General features: G+C 35.0%; 1 protein-coding gene and 1 long non-coding RNA gene across 2 annotated transcripts; one reads left to right on the plus strand and one right to left on the minus strand.

The window, feature by feature from the left end:
* Positions 1 to 215: 215 nt before the first annotated feature.
* Positions 216 to 14,153, minus strand: LOC127872075 (homeobox protein unc-42-like). Its single transcript, XM_052415407.1, has 4 exons — positions 14,021 to 14,153; positions 7,827 to 8,083; positions 1,946 to 2,248; positions 216 to 468 (listed from the first exon to the last, which is right to left on the minus strand). Exons 1-4 carry the CDS (start codon positions 14,151 to 14,153, stop codon positions 367 to 369), a joined length of 795 nt encoding a protein of 264 aa, XP_052271367.1. The 3' UTR covers positions 216 to 366.
* Positions 14,154 to 21,640: 7,487 nt separating this feature from the next.
* Positions 21,641 to 24,812, plus strand: LOC127873259 (uncharacterized). The gene is made up of 2 exons (XR_008046096.1): positions 21,641 to 22,129; positions 23,778 to 24,812. It is a non-coding gene; the product is annotated as an uncharacterized LOC127873259 (long non-coding RNA).
* The last annotated feature ends 237 nt before the right edge of the window (positions 24,813 to 25,049 follow it).

The raw sequence follows: 25,049 nt of genomic DNA on the forward strand, positions 1-25,049 counted from the left end.
CGGTGTGCGCACGCCAGTCAAAGCAATACACGAGTATTTTGCAGATTTTGAAGATGTGTGCTTTTTTTTCGGAATAGACGGCACATAAGAGTTGATCGTCAATGGCAAAATGAAGAAGTTTGATTTTCTTGTTATTCTTCTCTTCCATTTATCTTCGAAATGTCTTTACTGCTAAATCATGCGTATGTCCAAACGGTCATTTCCGTACAAACCGAACACTATTGTAAACTCTGTATTCCGAACTTACCATACCGAACAACAGAGATCGCGTTTTACCAAAACACCCAGTTTAACAATAAGCACTATTGCACCAAATTCCCTTACACATGTTTTGAAATTTAAAAATGTCCGCAATGACAAATCTTTTTACACCTGGTATTGCAACATTGGATTGCCGAGACCCGGATGTGAATTATTCATGCGCAGTGCTGTTAAACTTTTGTTGTACCAGTCGTCCTCGTGCATTTCCTGGAAAAGATTCAAACTGGATTAAGTTCATTTTCAGAACTTGTACATATCAAAAACATTAAAATAATGATAAGGTGTTGTCGAACCACGTCATTTTTGCGTTCGCTCAAGTTACTTAGTACAATTGTTTCTCTTAAAGGTTTAAAACGTGTTTCAATTTCTTGTGTACTACTCGTTTTTACAAAACAAAGCTCTTGCTACGTGGAAGATTGAGCATTTACCTCCCCCACCCACCCCACCCGCAGTTATAGCTATTGCTGTTACCAGAGCTAAAGGTGTGCCTACAATTGCAGGCAAAGTATCACTTGCCTGTACAATGATGCCCTAGGATGACAAGATTGTTGGCCAAGTATTTTGCGTCGATTGATAGATACAACTATATCAGGTGATTGAGATATCTATAAAAGGAGATAGCGCTTATTTCTTCCTCACCAAGTGCTCTATTTTGTCAAAATTTAGTAGAAAATGTGATACCTGCACATCTTCCAAACTCAAACCTGCACATTTTAAAACTGTCCAGCTTTTAAACGTTTAAGCGGAGCAAATCTTATTTCACCCACTTTCCCAAAGTGACATACCACGTGGCACGGCATGACACTGGATAGATGGCATCATTGAGTACACAAAGGTGTCATTTAGTTAACAAAAGTACGGTAGAGATGCTGCATTTTGTAAATATCTTAAAATTTCTTCACCAGCATGTGCTTTTTGCAGAGCGTTCTTGAAAATACGTGTGTGTATAATACAAGTGTAAATGCAGTTTTATATGTAAGATATGTACATAATAAATATTCATGTATAGTAAAAAAAACATACAACAGTAACTTGCCATTAAATCCGGTATCATCTGGTATTTTTTATTTAATAATGTAGAGTCTTCTTTTAACTATTATTTCATAGACAGGAAACTCCAATTTAATGCATGTTTTGTTAGTTTAAAAAGGCGCTAATGTAACGTCAAATCCAATTATAACTACTGCAACTAATACAATTAAATAGAACACATTACGTCTATTCGGGCGTCAATTTAATAGCGACATAGAGTGCTGTCTTTTCAAAGAAAGGTGGTAACCGGCCTAATATTCTGTATACTGTCTGGTAATGGACGAATTTGTACATTAACGACATCTGAGGATTTTTTAAGATACTGTTTGGTTTATATAATTATAATTATATCAATACATGATGCTTCGGTTGGGGTGGCGGATGGAGCGGTTATGCTATTGGGTTATTCTTAAACTTGCACATCAAAAGTTATCCTACAATATTTGAACGAAGTTATAAATAAACTTAATAAAACATAAACCGAATAATTCAAAAATAAGGACAAATAATTAAATAAATCACTTAAATTAATTTCAATGCATTAATTGACACATTCACTCAGTTAGTCACTCATCCATTCACTCATCCATTCTGTAAACACACTAATGTACATTGTATCTACTTCCGCATATGAACACATTCAAATTCGTACCAGGTTATACTCTGAGGTCATGCCCGGAAACTGTTGCAACTGTCGCGGCATGGAGGGCCCCAGATTGGACTGCATGGTGTTCATGGTAGGGTACTGACCAACGGGCGCGTACGACGTGTTCATCTGGGGGTAGCGGCCCATCGAGTTCATGCCCCCGGGGCTGGGGTACCCCCCGTAGGGTCGGGAGCTAGTCGGGTATATGTTGCGCATCATGCTGTTACACGAGGGGATCACGGGCGACAGCGACTTGGCCAGCTGCTTTTCTTGCTTTCGGTACTTGGCCCGTCGGTTTTGGAACCACACCTGAAAATAAAATTGTATTTTATGTATATATTTAAAAAAAAAATCATACTCCATTTGCATGTTAATATGGTGACTTCCATCAAAGACGATCCACATTAAAGCGGCTGTACATGTATATCTCTAGTCATATGACCATATATGTGCTCCTGCATTTACGCGCGGTTTTGATAATGTTGATGTTTTATGGCAATAAATAACATCACTCTTACGTTTAAAACTTCTTTTTCTCTGAAAACTTAAATTTTGGCCGTTGGAAAACTGTTAATTGTTTATAACCATTCAGATAGAAATGCAATGTATTACTATGTGAATCTTTATGATCGAACACATTTTCTCGGCTAGGAAAATTGCTCTCTCTCTCTCTCTCTTTCTCCCGAATTTGATTGCTACTTCTAATGAACTAAATCGTTAAGTACATGATGCCTGATTAGAATAAATAAAAGCGGCAATAGATTTGTGATTAACCGTTAATCGATTAGCTACACGCAATTTCGGAGAGCGCGTGTTAGAACAAAACAAAACAAAACTTATTCGACAAGAGAACTTGTAAACGTCAGATTAAAAGTGGCACGTGGCTAATTAGCTTAGATCAAAATAAGCTTCATCGGAAACATACAAGAATCGCTATTATTATGTCAATAAAAATTACTTGAACACATTTTTAATCATGCTTAATACATAGGATTATCTTTACCTATGTATTTTATTCAATGATCTTAAATTGAATATTTGTTTTTTATGGATGACATGCACGCAACATGTACATACTTGCAAACATTTTGACTTTGAATACCGCACGTACGTAATATATCGACATTGTCTGTTGATGTTTTTGAGAAAAAAATGTCTTAACAACTTTTGAAGTAATGAAACAAATTGAATTGACGTCTATTGGCGATAACATCGACTCTTCTGTGAACCCCGCTGCGACACGCAATGCACGAGCGACCCAAGGAAAACGAGAGTCGCGAAACCTACACGCTCAATTGAAGAGATTTTCCCTCCTCGAGCAATTAGGTGTCTTCTTTCCATTTTTGAGGTCGCCAATACAAGCAAATAGCGCATACGAGATTGTTGGCACAGAGAAATACATGACCGATGCTTGTGAGTTGTAAGCATCTGATCCATAGAAATTGCGCTGCATTTTACTGATTCTAAGTTATAATGTATTTCCGCATAATCTATAGTTGTTGTTCCCTAAGTATAAGAACATGGTTATGAAAAAAGGATGCCCGATAAATTCCGCTGACGTATGAATAAGAAAAATATCATGTGGAATACATTATGCCCGCGTGATGCGCAAATGGGTCTCATGTCATCTGCGACCTGCGCAGCTCAAGACCAAGTCTCGTCTGATGCTATTCTTTACGCAAAGGAGACCCGAAACATTGCGCTGCATTATCACGGACAGCGTAGCTCTTGACCAGACAGCGCAAGTGCGATTAACGCTCATGACTTAAGACCTATTTTTGCAGGTCAATGACGCGGGTCATTGTTATAAATACTTGCACGTGTATTTTCATATCTCTCCTAAACCAAAAAGAGTGATACTAAATATTGCATATAAATATTCAACATGTTCATAAAATTTGAATTTTTCATATATGACGATCGACAGAATGTAATTGAAATTATTCCAAAGACATTAAGTAAAGAGTTTCGCTACGTCCCGTCACTGATAAAACGCCATTTTCTTAATTCCAGTCGTGTGCTTTCACCGATGTCTTTTCTCCGAAGATCTCTTCATGCAGCCACATTTACGTAATTAAATTACTCGGGAAAATTGGCGTGCCTTAGTCACTGGGAGATTTGAGGCATTTCTAATTTTGAGCTGGAGAAAGCGAAGTATGTGCCTTCCATTCCTGAAAGCGTCTTCCTTTTTATCTTCCGAACATAGCAATTGAAGCAAAAATGAGTTCATTGTCCATGCTTTCAAAATTCCGAGAAATAATTCGAAACTAACGGCACACCGAGAGTGTTTTCTTTAGGCGCGTCAGTGTTTCGTGCAAGGAAAATTATTGAGACTCAATCCAACTATCCAACTACGTCAAGAGACATTTAAGCAGAAAGTGTGCTTGGCAGTGTTTTCGAATATTCGTAAGAGAACGTGGAACAACGTCTGTATTGTCAATAATATACCCGAGTGGTTGTATCCACATGCCTAAAAATTTTAAACGTCAACGCTAATGCCCATTCCTGGTTCCTTTTTAGGGCTCATTTTTTTTAAGTAATACGTTGTTTTACACAAAACCCTAAAAACGACGGACGATTTGATTGTGGCTAGACGCTTTATAAACACATAGCGATACACGCAAGAAATCGTCACCATGTCAACTTGCGGGTATTTGGAAATGATCAGTCATAAATATCTTTTAACTGATTTCTAATATTTTAAAATTCCTTTACAGGTCAAAATCATTGAACATATTCGCAGTACACAACCTGTTACGAAAGTCTTGTTCGGTCACGTGCATGGCGTACGTCGCGCGTGCAGGTCACGTGCACATGTTTTGAATGGCGAAATTATTAAAACGATGAAGCGAATTCTGCGTGTACACAGACAGTTAATGGTAATTTCCTTTTTATGAGTGTCAGTCCGTCATCAACAGACATGGTGCATTTTCTTGTGGTCATTTATTGATATTGTTGAGCGGAATAATCAGAAATTCAAATGTCGTCTGCTGAGCTCGAGGGACTGTATTTTGATTACGACGGACATTGTTGCTAATTTATAAAGACCTCGTCCACGAGAAATTTCGCAGTAATGATGGGTAAAAATCTATTGCGATGTTCACAGACGCGCGAGAGGCGCACTAGAGCGATAGTTTGCAAATTGAATTTCATTTTCCCTCCAAGAAATGTTCTTTCAGAGCTAGTTAGAAATAGGGCGGCGGTAGATTCGAAATTTCGTTATCCAGAAAATGGTTGTTAAATGTATTTGAATATTTGCCTTTGGATGGTATATTACAACAGCTTATAACATTAATTTCGAAGAATCCGCGCGCATTTTGTATGGAAATTGCTTTAGTATCAATTTGTGCAGGTCATTTGTTTGGAAAATTGCATTGTCCGATGATAGTTTAACGTCTAAGATTTGCTTTTTCATTGATTAATTCTTTGTAGAATGGTCTGAAAAAAATCATCTGAATAAACATGGATGCATATTGCATCGTATACGCCGGAATTCATTATTATAGTTTAACAATCAGATATTCACATGTTCACTCCTCAGTAATTGTGTCTATTTTAATATAATTGTGTCTATTTTAATATATAAGTGTGTCTATTTTCATAATAATTTTCGAAATCCTTTTTAAGCAAATCAAAGTTTGTATAACCAAGGATACATACTGTATGGCAGAAATAAGTTTATCATAATACATCTTTCACAAACTCTTAAAGCGCCTTAAAATCGGGAATATGTGTTTACATACAAAATTTTGCCTTTCCATATCGTTCGCGTTTACTAACTCGACTTTGCAAAACTATTTTAGCCCCCAGAAGGGAAAAAATGCCCACTTTTCACTTAAAGGCGTTTTCCTTAGCTACTTGGATTGTGCGGGTTATGTTTGAAAAAGGTTCCGGGAAAAAGGCAACCATCTGTTTACAGTTCTGTGTATTCCTTTATCTGTATTTGCGGGCAGGTTCTAGAAAGGGTCCTTAAAGACATCCAGAAGATACTACAAGAATTTCAAGAAACATTTAATGGCCTCTTGAAACGATTTTTCAAAGACAACACTGTATTCCGTAAACCACTTGAGCGTTTTTCTATCGCCCACGGCTACTCGAGAGTTTCCAATCGAACACGCCCCGGGCGATCAAAAATAATTTAAACTAACGGTAAAAACTGCTAAGGGTCGTCTAATTAGTGCTTGGGATCAGAAATTATCAATTAAGCCGCGCACATAAAAATGCCCCATAAGCCGAACTCTAATATGGTCCTTTGAGGATTTGAAACGAGGCTGCGTTTTTGGAACTAGCGGGGCGTGCAATTTTGCAGTCATTGTCGCGATGTACTTGTCATCTGCCTTGAAATCTTGTGACGTTATCTTGTCTAATAAAGTTCGATGGAAATAATCAATGCACGAGTATAATAATGATTCGACACATTATGATGCTAGATGTTAGAAGTTTTTCGTTGCATGTTTTTTAAAACACTGTTATATTAAACATAGAATTACACGCAAGTTCCAAAACAACTGTTATTAAAGCCACACACTTTGCCTCTGATCTTGAAATGAAATACATGTTAATCAATACATATAGATGCAATTTGAAAGTGTACACAATTTTCATTAAATCTATAGCCTAGTTAGCAAGTAATTTATTAATTTTCAAACGGTACCGCTTTTTTAAACCGAAAGTAGGACTTTTATGCGTATATATCGACTATTTCGACAAACGCGATTATTTTTAAGTTTAAAAGCGCAAAAAGACGGATTTCTACCTTGTAACCACCAGATTTATTCTAATTGGCATAGATAAAATTAAATACATAGCCTAGTTAGCAAGTAATTTATTATTTTTCAAACGGTACCGCTTTTAAAACTGAACGTAGGATTTCTAGACGTATGCGTCCATTTCGATAAACGCGATTATTTTTAAGTTTTAAAGCGCAAAAAGACGGATTTCTACCTTGTAACCACCAGATATATTTTAATTGGCATATATAAAATATGTTTATTATTTTTACTTAAATTTACTATGCCAAATAAGTTGTGTGGCTTTAAGCGTAAAAAGTTTATTGTTTACACTTACTCGCCACACCATAATTGTGTGTGCCGAGTCTCAACTGTTTTTAGAATTCCCGCTTGAGTTTTCGATCTTGTTTGCTTCCTTGGATCATATTCGCTCGAGTAACTTTTACATAACTGAGTCGCGTTCTGATAAAATTGGGCATAATGCATGTGCGTAAAGTGTTGTCCCAGACTAGCCTGTGCGGACTGAACATCAGGGACGACACTTTCCGCTTTTATGACATTTTTCGTTTAAATGAAGTAAGAGACTAATTTAAGCGGAAAGTGTCGTCCCTGATAAGCCTGTGCGGACTGCAGAGGCTAATCTGGGACGACACTTTACGCACATGCATTATGCACAGTTTTCTCAGAACGCGACTCATGTTTAGACAGAGTGGTTGCACGGATATTTGAAAGTTGTAAATCATCAACATTCTTATGAATATGTTACATACTTCGTGAAAAGTAATAAAACGAAAAATATTGCCGACATACCTATATCTTTAAGATGTATTGGTGAAACAAACTATTTGTGCCTCTCTCTCTGCGAAAACTGGGTTTTATGAATGTGCGTCAGTGTCCTCCCAGATTGGCCTTTGCAGTCCGCCCAGGCTCATCAGGGACGACACTATCCGCGTTTTTGGTGTTTGCCGTTAAACATAAATATCTTATTAGCGCAAATCTACTTTAGGCGCAAAGTGCCGTACCCGCTTTGCTTGTGAGGACTGCACAGGCTAATCTGGGGCGATCCTTTACGCACAAGACGATCAGGTTTTAAATCCCTTTTTCCACAGAGAGGCAAATATATTGTTGGCATTATAATGATGCTATCGTGTGCTCACCTGTATACGGGCCTCGTTGAGTTTTGTGATGCGCGCTAGCTCCTCCCGGCAGTAGATGTCAGGGTAGTGGCTCTTCGCGAACGCCGCCTCTAGCTCCTGCAGCTGCTCCTGGGTGAACGTCGTCCGATGCCGACGGCGCGCCGGCGTCGGGCACGTGCTCGGGTTGTGCGCAGAGGAACCGCCACTTCCGGAGCTCAGCGACGATGCCGACGCAGGTGACTGTTCCGCCTTGACCTTTTTGAAGGCGCCTTCCTGAACTGGAAATGAACAGTTAATTTATATGCCACCCGTTTGTTTATTTTACTATATATTTAACCTGGTCCTCAAGAATATTCCCTTGAAATCCCCAGCCGATTCTAAATTTAGATAACAGATATCGTTCGTTAATGATACCGATGTTCGAAGACACGTGTTTATATTTCTGTTTAAAACGGCCTCGATTCGACCTTAGCCGATTGTGTATGGTAACGGCGTAAAACCACAATTTGGTTGTTGTTTTATTCGAGTCTCGAAATATTATATTTCCTATTTGAGATTATAAACGAACTTAAATGCACGTTTTTTTTTAATAATTATATGTAAAAATCCACATCGTCATATTTTATTTTACAGGACGTCATTTGTTTCCCAAAACTACTTAAAGCATTGAAACTGAGAATTAATGCGAATGGGTTATTTTGTTACTTTTACAGATTTTCCATGAAAAATATAATAAAACAATATGAAATATGTATTTCAGAATTCCATTAAATTTACTTTATTTATGAAGTATTTATACTGTAACAGTCAACAATATTCATATTGTGAAAAAAAAACACAATAAAAGGTAAGCTTGATTTACGTTTGCAAGCCTCGAATTGATCCAATGAACTTATTGGCGAACACTATTGACGGTCAGGTCAAATACATCCCTTACCAATTTTAAGAGTCTTGAATTGTGTTAAATAATTGTATTCTCTGTTGTTCGTGCACGAGTCTCACGAGTTTAATAATGCAACATCAGTAAATGGAGTGCTTTTAACCATTTAACTTTAATTCTGAACGGACAGTATTAATATGTTCAGTTTTTATTTTATATATAACACTATAACAACAACATTTGTTGTTGTTATATAACACTATAAGGTCAGTACACGCTTGATTTGGCGAGCTATTCAACGCAAGATGTAGTATAAATATTTCCCTTTCTAAAATATAAATAACATTATAAAATAAATAAAATTATTATTATTATTATTATTATTATTATTATTATTATTATTATTATAAAGATAATACAATTATTAAAACATTGTGGTCATTGAAAGAATGGCGTTAACTTGTGTAGTGTCGTTAAAAAAGGTTATGCCACATAACGCTTATTATATTTGTTTCTTTTTTTTCATTATTTGTTTAATTTTCTAATTAAATATTAACATTGTTACCATATTTATATTTTTATTTTTTCGTTGTTCTTCTTTAGTTAATAAGTAAGTTAATCAATTAATTTGTTAATTAATTATTTTATTTGTTTACTACCGGCACATGAAAACATTTTTCTTTTGTGTTTCTTATTATTGATTCTTATTGATGCTAAGAAATGCGACACAGGGTCACAATAACGGATACAAAAGTACCGAGTTTATTGTAACGGGAAGTTTATTATTTATAAACATTGTGGCCACCCTTTGATGTCACTGACCGCCGCGATTACGCAGGTAAGTGTTAAATATTCATATTGAACCGAAAACTGACCGCAATCTATACTGGCGCATGAATAATTAAATAAACAACATTATAAACAAAACAAAAAGCGGAGTTTATTATCCGCGGCGAAAATCCAGTTCGTCGATACATGCTAAACGGTACTAACGACAGATGGCTTCAAAGTTCACGAAAATCACGTGATAAATATGGCGTCTCAGAGGTATCAAAATTGACGGACAGAATGTTGGAACATAATTGTCCAGTTAATTCGCTCGAAAATAGCCTGTTCGCGATAGAAATATGTTGCAACTTTTTTCTCGTTTGTTTTCTTTTCGGTTGAGTAGGCAATTATTTTTTAACGTTCCTGCATTAATGCATTCATTTCCAATTTATTTTACAAAATCAATTATGATTATCCCAATTTAATAAATATAAATACTAACTGCGTGCGTATAGGTTAAACTATTTCGTAATAACGAAATATTATTCCGAAAACTGATACTGATAATATTTCGAAAAACGCAGTAATATATAATTGTGAAAAATACTCTACCTGTAAAGGAATCGTTATTTTGTAAAAACAACAACAACAACGACGTGTAAACGATATGTACTTCCTTAAAACGCACGGTTAATTAAATCTTTAAGTCGCAGATACGAAATAACAAATACATTTTTTACGAAACAATATTTAAGTGACATACATCGTAATTTGTGCTGGTTTTTTTGTTATCATACGTACTTTGAAACAAATTACTAACACGCTTTCAAACGATTATATGATCGCTTTTTCACGAAATCAAGCAAATAAAGGAACGTAAATCGGAAATACTAAAGGTTTCTTCTGGATTTTTTTCCGCAAAACATTTCAACTGATGTACAGATATATATAGCGAATGTACAGATATATCAAGCGAATGTACAGATATATCTAGCGAATGTACAGATATCTCAGGCGTATGTACAGATATATGTAGCGTAATAATAATATGACAATTAATATAAATACGGTATTTTAAAGTTTACGGCTATACCTTTATTTGGCGTTCATTTTATTAAAAATTTGCTATCGATAGAGACTGTATTCAACATGTATCCATCTGTTCTTAAGCATGTACAATTATTACAATCAACCAATAGGTCTGAACTGATAAAACTGTGTTTATTTGTTAAGGAATCGTTGAGTAACAGATAGAATTTGTTAAATCGTTATAACGTTATTTACAAATGTTTATATTCTGTACTCCAATATTCATTTGTTTTGTTCATATTCATTTGTGTTTACACTTTTTTTTCTGCGCATATACATGTTGACATATATCAATACCATTCACATGTTATTTTGACGAAGTACATTGTGGGAGTAAAATAAAATTATGTCTGTATCTTATTGCTGTATGCATGTATTTTTGTTATAAAGTAATCATGTTCAGTTGTTATATTCGAACGTACGTGTTAACAAGCGCAGCAAACAATAGATATAAGTACATTCTATTATATACGTGATTTGTTTGTAAATGGCGAAAAGCTTGGCGAACAATTTTCCTATCCATAACGAAACTCAGGAAAATACAAAATACAAAATATATTGAAATAAATGTTAAATAAACTTATTTTAAGACAAACCTCGTACAATCTCAACCGATTATACCACTAGCACTATTACACCGATTTAAGAAAAACATGAGCCGTGCTCTGTGAAAAAGGGGTTTAATGCATGTGCGTAAAGTGTCATCCCAGATGCAGTGCGCATAGGCTTATCTGGCACGACACTTTCCGCTTATATGATATTTTTCGTTACAAGGAAGTCTCTCCTTAACAAAAAAATAGTTTAGGCGGAAAGTATCGGTATCGTCCCTGATTAGCCTTTGCGGACTACACAGACTTATCTGGGACGACACTTTACGCACATGCATTAAACCCCCTTTTCACAAAGCGCGGCTCATATATTAGTCGTACATTTTATATTAGCCCATCTGTAGATAAATTCAACAAGTTAATAGTTTCATGTGCTAGATTAGTAATTTCTAATTAATGTAAATATAACCACGAAGCTTTAGTTATAAGAAATATGCTCCAAAATAATACGTTTTAATATTGTTCACCACTCCTCAATAGAACTTTCGTGTTCTTACACTATATTGTGTTTATGTTTATTTGCATTTGTATTTTTTTATTTACTTTGCATAATATGTTTAATGCTTTGTTTTTATTCGCATTCACGTGACAGAAAATAATGTGTATATTTGAGTATGAAGACGAATGTTCTTTTGTATACGTCTGAATAAACTGTGTGTCTGTCCTTTAGCCGATTGTTCCTGAACACTTATATTTTTAATACACAGTTGAGTCTCGCATTGCCATATTGGTGAAGGATATTCATCATTTGAGTCTTGTTCTGTGAAAATTAGGCGAAATGCATGTGCGTAAAGTGTCGTCCCAGATTAGCCTGTGCAGGTCCGCACAGGCTTATTAGGGACGACACTTTCCGCTTTTATGACATTTTTCGTTTTAATGAAGTAAATGGGATGACACTTTACGCACGTGCATTAAGCCCAGTTTTCTCATAGCACGACTCATTTCCAAAATATGCGTCATACTACGTTTTATATTTTAAATGGCTAATTGTATCAATTTCCTTAAAAATTAAGTTGTGAAAAGCGTCGACGAAATTTGTCATTAATATTTTCCGCGCATGGCGGTTCATTTTCTTTGGTGTTTACCTGTAAGATTGATACACTGCTTGCGTTTCTGAACGGGATGCAAATATGACTATTTAAAACACTTTGGTAATGCCAAACTACGACAGGCACCACCCGATGTTGAGATTGGGGGCTTTTAGTACATAAAGTAGGTTGATGCATTACATGATTATTCAACATTACTAAAGTACAACTTTTTGTCAACGCTCACATTGCTAAGTTAAGTTTTGTATACTTTTTGTAATCTGCGACTTTTCGTCACTGCTAAAAAATGCAAATTTAGCCAAACAATAAGTTGTCTTCTCTTGAGTATACGTAGGTCGGATAAAATTGTGTTTTTTATATAGACTTGTTATTTTCAACTTTAATCAAGATTGAAAATGACAGAAATCCTTCAATTCTGTTTTCAACATTATTTACAAGTACAAATTGATTTAATATCAAATGTAGCGAAGAAAATAACGAAGAAATTAACATGACTGACTAAAACCAATTTAAGGGTGGGCAAAAAAGAAGGGTCCGTTGGGTTAGTAAAAACAAACCATGTGTTTGTTTCTGTAAACAAAACTTAATTATTAAAAATCAGGACGACAAAATATAGTTAGTACGAAAAGCCAAAATAGAAACTTTAGCAAAACGGACTGTGGGCTTTGGTTATTTTTTAAATCGTGTTTGAAATTATATTTTTGTATCTTTTCTTCTTACAACGGCGGTAAAGCCGTTGTAAACGACTTCTTAAAGAATACCGTAATTAGAGTAAATATTTTATTCGTGACTACGATAACTATCTTGTATGATGGAAATTTTAACCCAAATTCCCGCCTGATTCTCAATGTATGAAGTACTCTTATCCGATGTGGCATTTTAGTGGCGATTACATTTTGTAATGTAATAGGGCGTATACTAATTTTACATAAACTTTTTGTTCGTAGGTTGTCTGTTTTTGTTGTAGTTTTTTAATTAGACAATTCTTATATAAGAATTGAGGTTTTTGATACAAATATGTGCCTTACCTTATCTATATTGATCGCAGAGTTTGACGAGGAGACGTAAGATCCGTCTTAACGTAAATCCAAACGTGTCTACGTAAGTGTCCGTACGCGTCATCGACATATTATTATTGTAAATCCGGGATTTAATATCACCACTTAAATAATTAACTAAATAAAACAATTTTATTTTATTAATAGCATTCAAATTCATAAATCGCCAGTACTTTATGAACGCTACCTCAGAAGTTAGGAACAACTGTTCGTTTACTTTGTTTGCGAAGATTTTCTGTATTTTCCTTATTCATGGTGACGAGTAACACAATTTGTTGGGTTTTTATTAATTTCATTAATTACAAAAGGCTAGCAATTCCGACGCTCCTCACTAGATTTGTAGAACGCCTTGTTCAAGAATCGGTTAACCGTAAATAAAATTATTGCTAACAAATTCAGTTTACTGCAACGCTCCATACGTTGATTGTATTACAAGTAAACAATATACCAGGTCTATTCCCGAGTGAATTTAGTTTATTCTACTAATATATGAGATAATTAAGTATAACACTTCAAATTCAGAAACGTGTGTGCGAAAAAATGAAATTACTTAATGTATAAGTGTATTACTTACAATGTTCTACAAGAAACCGCGAACGCAATTAAGGTCGTAGATAGTTTATTGCTTTGTTAATTTGTGACACAATATTGAACGTTTCTTACCTGAAAGAAATTAAATTACCATTATCGAGTAACCGCATAATATAAAATAATTAATTAGATAACGCCGGATTCTACAATTAACTATATAGTACATATTTACCTTGCTGGTCGCCTATTTGCCGGGATGAGGTCGCATGGTGTTCCATTGGGTATAAGCCTCCAAAATCATCCATCTTCCGTTTACCGTCACGTACATCATCAATCATTGACATTCTTCCATCATCCGCAATCATATTTATAGCAGAACAAATTTTAACTAAAAATTCACAAGATAAAAGCGCTTACCCACAAGCTATAATATTTTTCAAGACTCACTTGCGATTTTTATGAAAAATGTTTTGCTTATTCAATTAATTATTGCTGTGAAATGAAAGAAGAGCTTTACTGTGTGTTCTTTGAGAGAAATTATCAAAAACATAATATGATTTTCTTTGATAGTTATTTTATAGCACCGACAAATAAGAAAATGGGAGGAAGTCATCTACCAATCGAAAAACGAGAATCTTCCGCAGTGAATAGATGGCGATGCGGAATATCGAAGCGGTCTCTTTGATTGGTCAATAGCAGCCGATCGGGGAGGTGTCAACCGGCGCGGACAAAACGATGGTTCGCACTGGGACGATAATGTGGCCAATTTGTAAACCATTATTTCTCATACATAAATAACGAAGTTACCGTAGAACGAGCTTTATTAAGAGTGCATTTGTTCCATCTCCAGATTTATTCCTTCATTTTCACAAAGACGCTGAGTTCTGTGAATAAAACGATTTTTTTTCTATTATGACATTGCCCGAGTGTTGCTCAGTGACCTATAATTCTGTATTTCTAATGATGTTTTATTTATACATAATGTATTAATATTCCGTCAATGTTAATTTTCCCGTGTATTACTTATTTTATACATGTATACAATTCTATATAACGCTCAAGTGTTATTAAATACAGCCGCTCTACTTTTGAATAGAGAGATATTGTGAATGTATGGGGTAATTTTAAGTATACTTAGGGCATTGTTTCATTAGCCTTTATATTATACAATCATATTTTTTAAAACTATATTGATAAAATATCGCTAGTAACTAAATTGGACTAATATAATAAGACATTCGCTGTATAGATGCTTGCATATTTTAGCCTTAGGTAATAAACTAAATATAACATCGAATGTACATAAGCGTTATGAAGTTGGATCATTTCTTTTTTCTTTTACATGTTCATGCCATGTTTCTCTCTTTACACTTAAATAGTTAAAGATTTAGCGCATTCAAAGCATTTCTCTCAAATAAATCTCAGCAGATGTCATCCGCGTTTGCAAGAGAGAAAATCTGGTGCGGACAGTTGACATCTGTCCATTACACAAATGTCCACGCTTAAGCGCAGAAAGGGCCAAGAAAAAGGGCCGGACCTGCAGCACCTAAAACAATAGCGCGCTTTGCAATAGCCAAACAATTAGGCGAGTTAAAGGCCGGTTACCGTCTATGAGATCACAGGGACTGTCCAGGGCCGCAGGTAACGAGGGGCGCGGGTGTTACAAACATGACTGCGTGGTGTTAAAATAGGAACGATGTTTGAAAACGCGTGTCCATGTGGCGAGATTAGCGACTCAGACTTCACAGGCTTTCAACATGTCACATGGATCTGCAGAAACTAAATTGTTGCTTTAGACTAAGATGACCGAATTGCGGTAGCTTAAATTTCTAATACTGGCGTGGTATTTGCGTTACTGTAAGTTCAATTATGTTGAATTCTGTATTTATTACACTTGATCTAGATTTGTTTGACCTTACTTCTTCATAGGAACAGTTCAACTGTTTTATTGCGTGCGTAGAATATTAAAGAAAATAATGCACATATCTACAAATCATCATTTTTTGAAGTTCTGTTGAATTTTAATCCGCTATAACTTAATTTTGTGAAAGTAATTAATCGGTATAAAGTAATAGACCAAAATGTTAATCTAAAACTTTACTTGAACATTATTTTCAGCCTTTGCTCTGCCTTTACTTGCACATTTTTACTTGTCAGTTGTTTGTTGAAAGTGTACAGACAGGTTGGTAAAACTGCCGTAAAGGACTTGTTCAAAGTATATATATATGGCCTTGCTCTGTGAAAGGGGGGTTTAATGCATGTGCGGAAAGTTTCGGCCAAGATTAGCCTATGCAGTCCATTTTCACAGAGCAAAGCTATATATATATATATATATATGTTTTTCTTCATTATTATCGGATAATCATCAATTGACATCGTAAATATCAAAAGGCGTTTGTAACGTTTGAGGAAGGCGTTTTGAGGAAGCAAAACGTGATTACCTACATAGAGTCTTTACTTCGTTAATTGCCTGCTTTGTGTAATTAAAGTCAAACACCGTTTATTCATACCCGTTGACCTGGCAAATGTAGTACGTGTATTATACACAACTGTTGTCAATAAAAATAAATGAGTAAAAACACCACAATACGGTCGAAACTGATGTGATTGCAATGTATTACATGTACATTATACATACATTTAATTAAGGAACGAGAGAGTCATGTATGTGAAACAAGCTGTTTTGAAGTCGATTATCATACAGAAATTTATGAAGGACATATAGAGATATTACACTATTAACTGTTCCCAATAATACAGTTGTTTAAGTAAACTATGTAGATGATACAACAAAAGAGTCCTTTTCAATCTCCAATAGAAGCGAGAACTATCAAACTTTATAATTCACAATTAAAACAGGTATTAAATGTCTGATGAAATTGTATTTTTGAGGTTTGAACTTCATTGATGCTCTGAAAAAACACAGCTATTGATTTTGAGCATCCTTTCCTCCAATTGAAAATGTTTATTTCTAGTGTGATGATTTTTGCAAATGTTCATTTCGTGAACAGCTTTACTTCTTAGTTTAAACCTATTTATTTTTGCGTCGAAAGCCTTGGGCTTATATTAACGCTCTCGAGTCCGTTTCCTGGGCCTAGAACCAGTACTTGGTGTCTTAGGAGGAGATTTAAAGAACTCTCCCACGGTGGGGATCGAACCCGTGACCTCCCGGTCGCAAGGCGGACACCATATCCATTACACCACGGCGACCTTATACTTCCTAACGCCATAAGCTTAACAATCAATTATTAGGGTAGTCAATGAATCAATTTGAACATTTTTATTTTGAAATTTTCCATTTATTTAATGAATAACAATCTAAACTTCACTTGAAGTGTTAATGTCCACGTTTGATTTGCGTAGAAAAATATTTTATTTTGTTTATAATTATGCATCTTTTTGCAATATTTTGTACGACTGCTTTTAAACATACACATTCTTTATTTAAAAACTATATATTTATAATATGACATCGGGACTTATTGACAAGAATATCACGTTATTGTTTCTCCGTGGAAAAATCAGGATTGTGCTTTACTTCATCTACCGGTATTATGGGAAACCACGACACAGAATATAAGCAATTAAATGAAAACAAAACCGATACAATTCAATGTATTTAAGCAAAATGTACAGTATCGAAACGGACATGATTCATTTTATTTCTTAGTTAATTTAAAAAAAAAAGATGATGTATTTTCTTTGCTGCACCTGTGTTTGGTTGTAATTATTTTTTTCTCCAAATTTTATTTTTAATACGCGGATGAATGACGAATTTTGCAGTTAAGTGTGAATGATCTGTGACTGCAATAAAGTTCAGTTTCATGATTTACCTATTATAGTATTTTAAAGTTCAATGACTTAGTTTGTGTTCTTATAGAGCGGTGCTTTACGGCTGTGACCAAATTCTAGGCATTCTTACAGGCTGTTTAATTCAAGTTTTCTTTTATATTACAATGCGATCAATATGTTTAGCTTCTTACAATTGCCATAACCAGAATAAATGTGCATTTATTAATTCAATGTTTAAACAAACTTTGACTAACGTATACAATTAATGAGAGAGGCTACTCTTTATCGTTTATAATGTTATTGAATGAACAACCTTTAGTTGTCTGCTCTTTTTAGCGCCTTTTCACTCGTCCGTCAGCATTAATCCGTAGATGGGTCACGTTTTCACCGACCGCAACCAGTGCGAATACAAATTGTTAACGTAGAACGTTAGGTTTTAAAACGTGCAATAAGCTTTTCCCTAAAAAACACGGTCGGATTACTGGAAACAAGCATTATTTACGCTGTCATAATAGAATAAATTGTGTTTTGTAAATACAAAAGATGTTAGATTGAAAATGAATTGAGCCACGTTGGGAAGCCGGCAACGTTCTGGTGACTAGAGATGCTACTAACTTTGAAAAATACGAAACTTACGATTGAGATAAGCATGTGGGTAAAACATTTTACTGAAAAAGAGGGTTAAGGCGCAATTGTGATGTCTTTTTATAAATGGTCTGCAATTTCATGTAGGAATGTACATCTTCCTATTTTTTCCTTTCGATATATTTTATTTCCTCGTCAATAGGTGTGTGTATGGGTCGAGGGCATCACACTCCACACCGTGCATGGTTTAGAAACAATATATGCATATTATAACACATTTCATACGTAATACAATCAACATCTTTTACATTACAATATAAACAAATAATGTTATAAATAAAGAATTTATTGATGTCTTTTATCAAAACTACTGGAAAAGAGGTAACAACAGTTCCCATTCTTTACTTTTACGCAAATCGTTAAAATAATTAGTTGTATTTAGTAAGGACAGGAAAGATTTTGTGCTGCTGTAAGAGTGGGTCTAGTTTTGCTCATTTTACAATTATAAATAAACATTTTTTATAAAAACAAACAATAAATTTTAAGGTCCACTTGTTAAGAAAGTTCAAAAAGTCATAACATCCAGAAAACAAGTCTTAAATTAACTGATTTACATGACTACATTCCCAAAATATATGTTGAATTATTTCACATTCAGTTTCACTAAAGGTGCAGTTGGCTGTAGTGGCGTAATCAATTTTAAATAGAATCCATGATTATAGAGGTGTCGTCAGCAAATGGTGACAATTTGTATTCTATGTCATTAATTTTTTATTCCTTTAATTTTAGGATTTGATCTTTATTTAATTGACAATATTTCGGCGCAAGGAATGAAAATGTTGCAACTGAGAGGGTCCCCTTGTCTGCAACCAAGTTGTGTAGGGAAAACAATCAGATAAAAACCCACATTGCGTGACCGCCGATACACCGTCATTGTATAATACATTAAACCATTTTAAAATGTCAGGACCAAAATGAAACTATGATAGAGTCCGATTTACAAATTCCCATGACAAGGAATCAAAATCTATTAGCAAAAGCAGTCCAGGAATGTGTTTTTCATCTGTAGAATTGAGTATATCGTAAATGAGTATGGTGTATGGTGACCAAACCAGTTTGGTCATTGCTTATATATATGTACGTATATATAGCTTCAACCTGTTTGCGATGCATCCAGAACCAATTTCATATACAGTATTTAATAATGTTATTGGCCGCAAGTTTTGCAAAAATTGTCTAGGTTTGTCACCTTTTGGAATGCAGGTTATTATACCTTGTATTTAAGTAACTTCTATGTTTCACGTGTAAATGCATGATTTAGAACTCTAAAAACAAACAAAGGTGCCCAATTTCGGCCAAAATGCTTTAATAATCAATTAAACCAGAGGAACCTGGGCTTTTATTATTTGCCATGTCTTTTTAAAACAATGGAAGCCTCCATTAATGTGATTTGCACTTCTATACTATCTAACTGTGAAGTTGAGAGTTTCGGTATTTCTATATCATTAACATAACAAATTAAATCTTCTGCATACACGTTTGCATTTTTAGACTGGTATAATTTTTCATAAAATTAGCGTTTTAAAATGTCAGACTGGTTATCTATTTCAGTTCCTTTTTTTAATTAATTTGGTCATATTTTTGGTCTTATAATTGTATTTTTCAAGAGTACAGAAACGTTTCGAGGGGTTTTCAACATTTTGAACCAAGTCAGAACTAGACCTTATTATGGACTCTTTTAGTTTGTCATCATATATTGTTTGAAGTTCAGCTTTAAAAAAGGATATATATTGAACATTATGATCTGTGATTTTTTTATAAAGATTTTTAATTTCGTGTGTTAATTGTGGTTCACAAGTGTCAGTATACCTCTTTTTATATGAGCTGTAAGATATTGCTTTGGCCCTTATTTCCATCAATAAAGTACCTAGAAGAAGTTGATCGTCAATTACAAATTGTTTATCTTGATCTTTTATATCGGACATGTTATCGAATTTATAAACCGGGACCATGTATTGCTGTGTTATTTCGTTTATTTTTGTATTAATAGTATTTAAGTATTCGATGTCACCTAAAAGACTATTATAATGCTTCAATAGACATTTGTTATGGTTAAAATAAGTAAATTGTAACAACATGATAACAATCGAGTGATCAGATTGAAAGCTAGGTAGATGTTTACATCGAAGACTGCTGGAGATAAAAGCGGTGATAAAAAATCAAGCCTCGCTTGCTGTAAGGGGCTTGTTCGTCTCCATGTATACCGTTTCAGGGACGGTCCAAAACATTACGTTCCTCAATTTGTTTTAAAAGCGTTTGTTTTGCTTTTTTTTAAATTCACAGTTTCATAATTATAATAATTCAGAGTTGGGTCTAACATAGTTTAAATCCCCACAAATCAAGACGGAATCATTACCAAATCGGATCATTTGTTTTCGAAAATATTGTTATAACATTCCGGGGTATCAGCGTTTGGTCCGTATATAGTTATAATGGTTAGTCTTGTTTCTCATAGATTTATATCAGCAGAATAAAGTAACCTTTGTCATCATAATAAACGTTATGTACTTTGTACTCTAGTTTCTTTGTAAGGAAAATTGCAACACCGCGGGAGTTGGATGAGACATAACTCATAAAACATTTAGCCCCCCCCCCCCTATTCAGAGTAAATTGTTTTATATTGTTCGCAAAAAAATGTGTATCTTGAATACAGAATATGTCACAATTTGTTTTTTTTTAATATTGAAATACTTGTAAATAAATTAACAGTGCCCCAGATAAGCTGCGTATCTGCGTCTTTCACCCTAATAAATGGTTAAAAACGCAAATAAATAAAATATCATGCGTATTGAAAACGCAACCGAATTAACTTTTACGCCAATTCGTCAAATGTGATGCGTACGATACAATAGCTTCGATCGAAAATGCTTCGCTCATTTTCCGTATTTTTTCTTTCGAATTATTATCGTAACGCGGCGTCGCTTTCATTCAGCAAGCGCCTGGATTACGGAGCAGGAATACAAAGTTATTCAAACGCTCTGCAGACTAGATATCATAGTTCAATAAAACGTCTGACAAAAATATTTACGATAACATAAATGCGTTTTCAATCTGACTTAATCCATTGCTTATTGTGTATGTATTTGTAAAGCGTCTGTACTTTCAGTGTATACATGTATTACGATACGAAATAAAAATGTCTAAGAGAGGTCGAAAGACGTCCGCTTAAATATCAGTCGATCACAAACTTGTTCGAACCAAGAAAGCAAGAGCAAATAAGTGCCGAATCATTCGTTGATAGATTTTGTTTATATGTTTGACAGTTACAAAGATGTCAGTTAACTATGGAAAGCCAAAGGGGACCCCCGCTAAAATACATATACTTATATAGTAAATATCGGGATTTTCATTTTTCGCGGAACTCTCACTTTCCGCGAAAAACCAAGGCCAGCATAGCCATAAAATACTACATACAAATCGAAATCTAAAAAGCGCGAAACTTTCATATATTTTCCGTCGGAACAATTCTCTTTCAACCCTGGAGAGAATGCGGGCTCAAATAATCGCGCGGAACCTAAATATTATCTACTCTGTACAAAAAGTAGTGTATAAAATCGCGCGGACCTTATCCACAAAGCGCGGAACACAAATATCTTCCGCGAAAATTAAGCATTGAATTACTGTACAAATCTCGGGTTGCTATGTAAATTGCGGGTTGCTAATGAAAAATCGCGCGGAAGATTCATTACTCCGCGCGATTTTCAATAGCATTGAATTACTGCACGAAATTCGGGTTGCTATGTGGTTACGCGATAAAATTTGATTGGTTCCGACACCTAGAAAGAACCTATCAAAACTCGCGTCTTATCCAGCATTCATGCAGTCATCATGATGACTGTTTCACATTAACACAAAAAATTTTAAGGGCGAAAGCGTGATCAATTTTGATGACATTAGCAATGAGGTTAGTATTTAACATACATGAATTTTAATGCAATTAAAACAGCTCAAGAGTATCGAGTGTTGTTTTCACGGTTTGTCTATATGCAAACGTCTCTGATTAAACATAAACACCCGCAAAAACACGTCATAATCATATGTCGGCAAATAATGAAATATATCTAGTGTTTGTGTGTAAGAAACATCTTCCCTTAAGCTCAGTTAGTAGAGAGCCAAGTTATTGTTATGGCAGTCGTATGCTCTAGTCCAGCGCCGTATACATCTTCAATTAAAAAGAAAAAGAACAAGGCTTTACAGGCAATTCATCCCAAAGGCAACTCGTACCTTGGTCAACTCGTACCCATTTTTAGCTCGGCGTTTTCGGAGAAAACCCGAGGTATTGTCATAGCCAGCTCGTCGTCCGCCGTAGGCGTCGTGCTAAAACCTTAGCATTGGCTCTAAAATCAAAGTGCTCCACCTACAACTTTGAAATTTCATATGTAGATGCACCTTGATGAGTTCTACACGCCACACCCATTTTTGGATCACTAGGTCAAAGTCACTGTGACCTCTAATATAAAACTTTAACATAGGCTCTAAAATCAAAGTGCTTCCACCTACAACTTTGAAACTTCATATGTAGATGCACCTTGATGAGTTCTACACGCCACACCCATTTTTGGGTCATTAGGTCAAAGGTCAAGGTCACTGTGACCTCTACTATAAAACTTTAACATTGGCTCTAAAATAAAGTGCTTCCACCTACAACTTTGAAACTTCATATGTAGATGCATGTTGATTTGTTCTACACGCCACACCCATTTTGGGGTCACTAGGTCAAGGTCATTGTGACCTCTAAAAAAATAAATCTGACAAGCACCTGTAGCAGAGCGTGGCATCCGTTATGCGGTGCTCTTGTTGTCAACTCGTTCTTCATTCAAACTATTCAACTTGTTTCATTTGTCTTATTTTGTCACAATTGTAAAATTCTTGAAAGACATCAACCACAAGTGTCAATTTTCATCAACACTTTCGCTGCTTATACATATCTGCAGCAGACAACTTGCGTGAGCAATGCTTAGATAATTTAAGTTGAAACATCAAGAGGAAAATAAAAATTGTTTGGGTAGGTACAAGTTGACTAAAAAACAGGTACGAGTTGACCACAATGGGTAGGTGTTTACCACGGAACAATTTGACCGGCATGCAGAACAAGATTATTGATTATTATATTTAACTGTCACACAAATCTGAAAGATAACACAATGTATTACAAACACAATGACTGTCAAGACATTCTAAACTCTTACAGTTAACATATAACAGGTGCACACATCTGATATACTGACCAAATTAAATAACTCAAGATTCACACCAGATACGACACAGTTTCAAAACTCGACATTTTGTCTGCATGCCACGCCAATTTAGTCCAAAAAATTTGATTTAACCAGTGAATTCTGAGCTATATATCTTAAAGCAGAATGCACATTATGTCTAAAAAGTGTTTTTCGGCTAATTTCTGGTATGAACTATCTTCACACATAGCATCTGGTAAACCTTCAGATAGCAATAGCAGAATGCTAATAATGAGTATAATGTTCTGTATTGTGGAAGAAATACATGTAGTAAAATAATATGATAGTATGAAACATGGTTTTTGTATTTTATAGCTGTAGCAGTGTTCCCAACTTGAACATCATCTTCTGTGTACATATCTGAGGCAGAGCCAGCTTGCCCATCTGACCTCTGTTGTGGACAACCGAGTAAGAGCCAGCTTGCATGTCATCTGTTGTGGACATCCGTGTTAGAGCCAGCTTGCACGTCCTCTATTGTGGACATCAGTGTTAGTGCTAGCTTTCATGTCATCTGTTGTGAACATCCGTGTAAGAGCCAGCTTGCACGTCATCTCTTTTGGACATCAGTGTTAGAGCCAGCTTACACATCCTCTGTTGTGGACATCCGTGTAAGTGCTAGCTTGCACGTAATCTGTTGTGGACATCTGTGTTAGAGCCAGCTTGCACGTCATATGTTTAGGACATCAGTCAGAGATAGCTTGCATGTTATATACTTGTGGACATTAGTCAGAGCCAGCAAGGACAATCTCTGTTGTGGATATCTGTCTTAGAGCTTGCACGTCATCGGTTGTTCACATCCTTGTAATAACCAGCTTGCACATCAACTGATGTGGAAATCTGAGTCAGAGCCAGCTTGCACATCATCCGTTGTGGACATCTCTTTATGATTCTACTCTTTGCTTAGATTGACACTGTGACTTTAGTGTAATATGTTACAACCTTAAGCTATTCCTATTGTTGAATAAAAATATTGTGTCATTAAAATATATTTTGTTGGATAATTTGTATGTTGAGTTGTATTGTTTGGTCATTGCAAAGTATCAAGTTATTTTAAGACAAGAAAAAGCTCATCTTTCATCATGTATTTATATTAAAATTCTTGAATGTTAGTGAAGGTACAGTTCATATAATTAAAAGCAATTTTAATATGATTGCTTGTGTTTTATTGCACAGTGAATACCATCTTGTCTTTATGCTGACATATAGAACGGAAAAATAGTAAACTGTCGTTTTTATATGCAATGGGATTGTATATGAAGACTTGCATGTTCAGATGAAAAAATTGCCATAATTTTTCTCTTTATATTTTATTCCTGCTAAATGGTTGATGCAATAAAGTTAAGTCTTTAATGACTTGTGTTTCTTGTAATATTATTTGTAAGCAAATTTGGCTGTAGTATTAGATGCATGCTGTACAAGATACTGTAGATCAACATTATATTGTATGAGTATGAATAGATAATTCAAGGTGCACAGCCATTAATTTTGCCCTCCACCATCTCCGATTTTGGTTAGACAGTTGCAAGTTACTTGCATTAGTATGAAGTCTTAAAATAACTTAAGTATAATTGCTGTTGTGTTATTATT

This window comes from Dreissena polymorpha, chromosome 3 (assembly GCF_020536995.1).
Source record: "Dreissena polymorpha isolate Duluth1 chromosome 3, UMN_Dpol_1.0, whole genome shotgun sequence".
NCBI classification, from domain to species: domain Eukaryota; kingdom Metazoa; phylum Mollusca; class Bivalvia; order Myida; family Dreissenidae; genus Dreissena; species Dreissena polymorpha.